This window comes from Ziziphus jujuba, chromosome 10 (assembly GCF_031755915.1).
Source record: "Ziziphus jujuba cultivar Dongzao chromosome 10, ASM3175591v1".
Lineage (NCBI taxonomy): Eukaryota > Viridiplantae > Streptophyta > Magnoliopsida > Rosales > Rhamnaceae > Ziziphus > Ziziphus jujuba.
Window position 1 is genome coordinate 3,760,538 of NC_083388.1, and position 7,954 is coordinate 3,768,491.

At 34.2% G+C, this 7,954-nt stretch overlaps 2 protein-coding genes across 2 annotated transcripts; both read right to left on the bottom strand.

Moving 5' to 3' along the window:
* Window positions 1–1,893: 1,893 nt before the first annotated feature.
* LOC107410500 (uncharacterized) lies at window positions 1,894–5,704 on the bottom strand. The gene is made up of 4 exons (XM_025070413.3): window positions 5,102–5,704; window positions 3,407–4,855; window positions 2,441–3,266; window positions 1,894–2,069 (listed from the first exon to the last, which is right to left on the bottom strand). The coding sequence occupies exons 1-3, from the start codon at window positions 5,702–5,704 to the stop codon at window positions 2,448–2,450; spliced, it is 2,871 nt and encodes a 956-aa protein (XP_024926181.3). The 3' UTR covers window positions 1,894–2,069; window positions 2,441–2,447.
* Window positions 5,705–5,743: 39 nt separating this feature from the next.
* LOC112490560 (disease resistance protein At4g27190-like) lies at window positions 5,744–7,954 on the bottom strand. The gene has a single exon (XM_025070511.3). It carries the CDS (start codon window positions 7,952–7,954, stop codon window positions 5,744–5,746), a length of 2,211 nt encoding a protein of 736 aa, XP_024926279.3.

The window sequence follows — 7,954 nt, forward strand, 5'->3', positions numbered from 1 at the left end:
TTCATGGAGATTTAGTTAATATCGCTTTTGCTTTTGCATATACATAGTTTACCAAATTGTAAAAATATTTTATGAGATACTATTCAATTTATTTGATAGGTATTTTGTTATGAAAATGTTTACTTTCAATTTTTGTATTCTAATTATTTTGAATCAAGCTAATTTTAATTTTTTTTGTATTTATTATTTTTTAATAAATTTTAACAATTAAAAAAAAGCAACAACGACGTACAAGAAGAAAATTGATGCTAAAAAGACTTGTAGCGACGCATAAGAACAACATTGTCGCCATTTTTGACCTTTAGCGATGCCTAATAACAACATGGTCGCCATTTTCGACCTTTAGCGACGCTCTAGACTTGAGTCCCTGTTTTTAGTGACGCTTTTATTTAAATATATAGCGCACAAAACAACGAGTCGCTAAAGGTTAAACAGATATGAAATTAGCGATACATAGTTGTAAGTAAATAGCGACGTATAACTACACAAGTCGCTAAAAATTCTACAATTTAGCGACGCATATGTTTACATAAAACAGCAACGAATTATAATAAGTCACTAAAATTTCTAACAATTAGCGACGCATAAAATATAGAGTCACTGGTTCTTCCATATTAGCGACGTATGAATTTACATAAAACGGTGATGCAGTATAGACATAAAAATTAGCGATGTAGAGAGTTAGAGTTGTGGATTCCTTTATGTTTAGCGTCGCAAGTCTCTTTACATTTAGCGACTTGTTTTTGTACCACGTCACTGTTTCATCCACATTAGGCGACTTTTATTTCTGCATTGCTATTCATATAATGTTTTTAGCAACACAACATTTGGCGGCTTTGTGAAATGCGTCTCTATTTATTGCATTTAACGCATTTAATTGTATCGCTAATCAGCGAGCTTCGCCTAAACCACTATTGTAAGAAATGTAAGCGTTAATTATCTCTCTAGTGCTTATTATTATTATTATTATTATTATTATTATTATTATTTTTGGTGAAAATCTCTCTAGTCCTGTTAAAAAGAAATTTTGTTAACTTTATGATTTTTACTTCTCAATTTTACTGTTTATCAAATATCCACAGCAAACGTTTGAATGCTTCTTGACATGAGAGAGAAAAATACAATTCCATTGAATTATTTGATACTTTTTCCCTCCATGTTTTTTATGTTGGCAGAATGTTTTTTTTTTTTTTTAAAGAAAAAAATTTAATCATATGAACAAATATTAATTGAAAATTTCATCATTCTTTTGGGTAGAAATTGATAATTTATTTGCTTGTTGTTGATGGATCACTTTGTTCAATCACATGTTTCGTTTGTGTTTTCAATTTCTGCCTCTAGTCCCCCTGGTCCAAGAACGTTTATGGCCTAATAACTAAAGTCATTGTTTTAGCCCGGGAGCAACATTAATATCAGTCTATCTAACGCAACTATAACAGGCCTCTCAGGTCTTCTTTGATGCTTATAATTACGCCATTTTTGTAGCCTGCATACACCCAGATTATGTGAAGATAGAAGATGAAATACAAACAGAGAGTGTGTTGGTATGCAATACGGTATACACAAAAAAAATAAAAAAATAAAAAAATAAAAAATTCTCTTTTTGCACGCAAGTTTTTTGAGACAAATTAAAAAGAGAATAAATAAAAAAAAGTTTAATAAACTAAGAACTAACCCAAAAGAAATTCAATTCAAAAAAAAAAAAAAAAGAAAGAAAAAGAAATTTGACAGTCAGTAATTATATAAAATCTTAGGTGATCTTAAAATGGAAACTTGAATGTTGCTTTTTCATTACGTAGGTGGCTGGTGGGTTATAAATTTTTCAGGGGTAATTTTTTTAATTAATAAATGCAAAGAATTTAATAAAAATAGAAATTGCTCATTATTAAAATATACAAGTGCTATTGTCGTTAATCCAAAAGCAACAATTTCAAATTTCTCAGTTTTATCACATAAAATTTCAATAAACTAATTAAGTCAGCTCAGTTGAAATTTTAGCTAAAATATATGAAATTTTAATGAACTAAAATTAATCAAATACTCTTTTATGAGCTCAATTCCACGCGACCCTGCACAAACCAGAAAGAAGACTTAACAACGTTAAACAAAAACAATAATGATGATAATAGCAGTAATAATATAGTTATAAATTTTGGCGAAATGTAAGATTAATAGGTTCTCACAGTATTATTATTATTATTATTTTTTAACTTTACGACATAATCATTGAATCTGATCCCAGGAAAGAGTTGAACTGAAAGTTAAAACAGTGATCGTGAATAGTAACCAAGCATTTGATTAAAAAAACAAAAAGTGTAAGAAAGAACAAACTAACCAGGATAAAACTTTTTTTTTTTTTTTTTCAAAAGAAGAAGAGAATAGAAAAAATAAAGCTTTTTTTTTTTGTGCCTTGTTATAGAATTTCTAGTTGTGGCGTTACCTTGCTGTCAAGTATCAACTGGGCCGCTCTCTGATAAATGTCTAATAGTGGCATTAATATCACCCTTCTTTAACTCCATCATTGGCCGATCACAATACTTATCATCAACGTCCCATTCTTCATCTTCATAGTCATCATCCCCATCTATAGAATACTCATCATCACTATCATATTCATCTTCCTTCAGCGCACTTAATATTACTTTCTTCAGTTCCGGAGTGCTAACTTCTCCATTGCAGAAACTCCGCATCTGACAGCAGGACTTTACAAATACCCCTTCCAGATATGGAAATCTCAAGATATGATTACTTCCTGAATAGAAACTCGTCAGGCTGGGTAGATTATCAAGTTCCAAAACCTGCAAACGAGAAAAAACAATTTCGCCGTCACTTTCATCATTTCCCTTTTGATGATCTCCCACTATTTGTATCATTCTTCTGCATTCAGTGATTATCATTCTTCTCAATTGTGACAGACTTTTAGCTGTTGAAGGTGTTAATAAATTCTCCATTCCATGGCATTTTGACACTCTGAGATATCTCAAGTTCTCGAAAGATATCGGACATGGGACTAGGTTCTTCAATCTGTCACACCTACTCACAAATAGAGCTTTCAAATTGCCGAAGGCTCTTCCTACATGGTGGTAATCCTCCTCCCATAAATGCATCAACTGAGGCAGCTCACTCAGTTTTAATCCTTCCAAACGGGACAGCATTCCGGCATGTTCTTTATCATCTTCGAGTCGGCCTTCATACTGACAATTCCATATTGTATTCGGGGTGGCAATACCTTTCAGTGTCAATGCTTTCAACTTAGGAAATTTGACCTGACAAAAACAATTAATTGTAATATAAATAAAATTTAAGAAACCAAAGCCATATAATAATTGAATTATATATAGCAAAGTGATCTTGGTCCGTACATAAAAAGTATATATGTTTAGAGACTGTATGCGAAAGAATATACCTTTACGTTGAAAAAGTGTATGGGAAAAGTGGTAACCAGTTCCTCCTCTTGATTCTGACATGTGGCATTTGTCTTCATTTCTGTAAAAACTTGTACGAATTTTGGTAGAGATCTCACCTTCAATGAATATAGCTCAGGAAACTCGAACTTATTAGCAGCATTGTTGCTATTATTTTGGTTATCATCTTCTATTTCATGGATAACTATCCCCTCCATCATATTGCATTCGGCCACTCTGATTTGTTCAAGTTTCAAAACAATTTTTGCTTCAGATAACGAAAAAAGACTTTTCAATCTGTTACAGTTACTCACATCTATTTTTCTTAACTTTCCAAAACACTTGTCTGTGAGTTTCCCATGACAGAGTTTTTCAAGGTTCACCAATTTTTTAAGAACCAAAGTCTCCAAGCTTACAAAGGCACCACAAGGATGAATCTTATCCATTGAATTGATTATGTGTTGAATTCCAACATTATTTTGGAATTGAAAAAACTTCAATTGTGGAAAGCCCTCCCAATCCAGATCATAAACAACATTGTTCAGATCCTCCAATCCATTTAAACCCAATTCTTCAGACCCTTTCATTAGCATTTTAAGGTCTGCATGCTCATCTAATAGACTGCTTGTGTTAAGCTTGAGCTCCAACTTTCTCGAATTTTTATAATTGTTGAACTTGAGCTCGTGTTCTCCTATATTTATGTTATATCCTTTCAGTTTTGTACCAAACAAATATTTTGGCAAACTGTTGACATCTGGTACAGCTAGATGTAAGGTGGATAAATGAGCCAAATTCTTTAACTCGGAAAGATGTGCATTACTCTTTTCACCGATGACTACTTCAGTCTCCCATTTTGTAAAACTATTCTGAAATTTCAGCTCTTCTAAACTTAGTAAGCTTGATATGATATTGGGTTCAATCATTTCAAGTTTAGGACAATCTATCAAAGTTAATGACTGCAGACAAGTTAATTGTCCTATTTCTCTCGGAAGCTCCACAATATCTAACCTAGAAAGGCAGAGGGATTTTAAATTCCTTAGCTCTCCAAGTAAATCTGCAACTTCCAATTTGGGACAAGCATCTATACTCAATCTCTCCATGGAAAGGAATTTTATCCAACTTATGGAGCAAAACCTTTTGAGGTTTGGGAGTTCTTCTAAATGCAAAGATTTTAGATTGGGAAGCAGTTTCTTATCCATCCCTTCTGAGTTTCTTATAACATTTATGGTTAGTGCCTCTTCCATAACACTACATTGACGTACCTCTAGGTTCTGAAGCTGTACAAGACTTCCGGCCATAGAAAAAGATAATATATGCTTTAAACTATTGCAGCCGTCAACCCTCAAGCTTTTTAGATTCTGCATCTTGAAGGTTTCTGGAAGTTGGTCTGGCCATAACATTTTGGAGTTGACTGCAGACAATTTTAAAGACTTCAAGCTAGGAAATGCAACCTTCAAAGAGATAATTTTTAATTTTGTCAGTAATCAAAACTAACAAATTAAACTATGTCTTAATTCTATGCTATTTATAATCTTAGTTATGGAAAACGAATACTTATTTTCAAATTGAAATTTTAAATTATTTTGGTGCAATAATCAAGCATATGAGATCGGAGAAAATAACTAATAGCAATATCTATAATCTTCAAACTTATATATATATAAATTGAAAATCTGTTGAGGTTTGAAGAATTATACCATTGTGTTGAACAAAGATATGCGACCTATATCTTCTTTTTGACTTGTGAAAGGGGCCTCAGATCCATCATGGAAAAAATTAACGAGCTTGGGTAAAGATTCCAAAGTCAAAGACTGCAACTGAGGAAACTCAAACTTGGCAATCGCTTCAGCAGGAATGATGGAGGGATCATCTTCTCTTAAATAAATAACTATCTCTGTCATCATCTTACATTTGATAACATTAAGCTCCTCAAGCTGTTTGGCAATGGAGAACGAGAAGAGATTCTTCAATCTATCACAATCTTCCACAATTACAGCTCTTAATTTGCCAAAAGAATCTGTTGAAAGTTTGCCATGGCATATCTTTTCCAAGTTCATTAGTTTCTTAAGATACAATATCTCCAAGCTTAGAAAAGCAGAGCAGGGATGATTTTGCTCCATGGAATTAGTAATGCATTCCATATCATCGTTCTTCGCAATTATGAGACACTTCAACTGTGGGAAACCCTCTCGATTTAATTCAGGAACAAGATTGTTCACACCTTTTGATCGGTATAGTAAGAGCTCTTCGGATCTTTTCAACAACATTTCAAGACCAGGATCATCCCACAATCTTCTCATGTTGAGCTCAAGTCTCAATATTCTTGAACAATTTAAACTTTATATCATTTTATAAATATCATGTAAGATGTGCATCCGAAATCGTCCTATTTTTATTTCATATCTTCTCAACTTCATAGAAAACAAGCCTTTTGGCACAATGTTAAAATCCGGTATGTGTATACGTAAGGTGCTCAATAGAGACAAATTCTTTAACTCAATAAGACTAGCATTTCTTCTGTCAATATTGACTCCATCCATATCCCATTTTGTAAAGCCATTTTTGAAATCCAACTCTTCCAAACGTATTAAACTTGATATGACATTGCGTTCGATCCCTTCAAGTTTGGAACAACGATTCACCCATAATAACTGTAGACGAGTCAGTTGCGCTATTTGTTTCGGCAATTCCACAATATTAGAGCCAGAAATAACAAGAATTTTCAAACTCTTCAACTCTCCAATCAAAGCCACATCTCCTAAGTCACAATCGTACACACCTAGACTTTGAAGATTTTGAAGGAAACAAAATGATATAGGCAGAGTTGTTAAACACAAACGAAACAACTCTAGAACTCTAAGATCCTTTATTTCTTCAAAAAAATGGTTTGACATTTGGGAATAACGATCACTCCATAGAGATAGATCATAGCACAGCACTAAAAGAAAGTTGAGTTGCGGACATTTTAACCTTTCAGGAAGTCGAGAATCATCAGTGCTATACAGCAGTGAAATTGCGGTTGCATCTTTGAGTTTTTTACTGTCTTCCACCTCCGGATCATAATTTCTAAAGCAAAACATTTGCTTTTCCTGGGACCCAATTGAGATGACAACATCTTGAATTACATCATGCATTCTGACTGTACGAGGGAGAGGACCATCCGACAGAAAACAACAAGTCTTTAGACTCTCAACCAGTGTAACCACCTTGTTATCAGCCTGTTCTAATCCTTTGATTCCTTGAAATAATTCCAATCCAATGCCACATATGAAGAAGGTGATAAAGGCTATGTAATAATCTTCTGGATATAAACCAATAAATAGCAGCATCAACTTTGCTTCATCACTTTCTAAATAGTTATAACTCAGCTTTATACTGGAATAGACTTTTTCGTGCATGCCCTTGATGTTAGTTGGAACAGACCTTCTTAGCTCTTGCAAGGCATTTTCCCATACAGGAGATTTTCTGTTCTTCAATGCATTTGCAACCGTTTCTACAGCAATTGGTAAGCCTTCGCATTCTTTGATAATATCGCTTGCCAAAGGTTGGAACTCGGGGTTCTTCATCATTGAATCCCCCACAATTTTTCCAAACAAATCTTTTGCTTCATTATCATATAAAACTCCAAGCAAGAATATCTTCTCAGCTCCCATTTCACTCTGCACCACATCTTCAAACCTTGAGGTGAGCAGTATCTTGCATCCGTTCTTGTCATTACCAAAAGCAATTCCCACTTCATGCAGCTCCAATTTCTTCCAGACATCATCTAGAACTAGGAGGATCTTCGTTTCTTGCCCCAGTCGACGAGATAGTCGTTCTGCTCTAACAGATATGCTTTCCTCATCAAGTTTTAGGCTTAGATGCTCTGCAATTTCCTTTTGAATCTTTTTAACATCTGGAGTTTGGGATATAGAGACAATGACCGTCTTATTGAATAACTTCTCTTCCTTGGCTTGTCTAGCAACCTCTTTGGCAAGCATGGTTTTACCGACACCACCCATACCATACAAGCCAATCATCCTAATATTAGGATTTCTTAAAGCATCCATAATTTTCTTGATGGTGTAGATTCTTGAATCAAAAGTCATGTAGCCACCATGTCCGACTTCAATGACACCCTCTGGAGGGACAGCATAAGAAACCCTTTGGGATAATATTGTGGTTGCAAGTTTGATTTCAGTATCAACAGCCTTAGCCATGGTCTCTGCTTTCTTGCTTAGCTTATGCCTTGAGACCAACATTTGAAAGAGCTTGCAAGAACACAAGGGATTCGCATGGTCTTCATGTTTTAAAAAATCTTCAGCATTTTTAGAAACGTTGGTTACCCCGATCAACCAATTATGAACATCAGCTTCAATTTCCTCACCGTTTCTTGTAGCCTCATCAACCGAATGTTGCACGCGGTCTTTTGCACCTTCCAATAGCTGAATTTGCGTCTTAAGGTTGTCTACATTTGTTTTGTAGTGGCAGGAATAACCCAATCCATGAACAACTGGTGCAACTGTATATTCACTAATTTTTGCACCAATTGAGATAATGAACTGATCCAT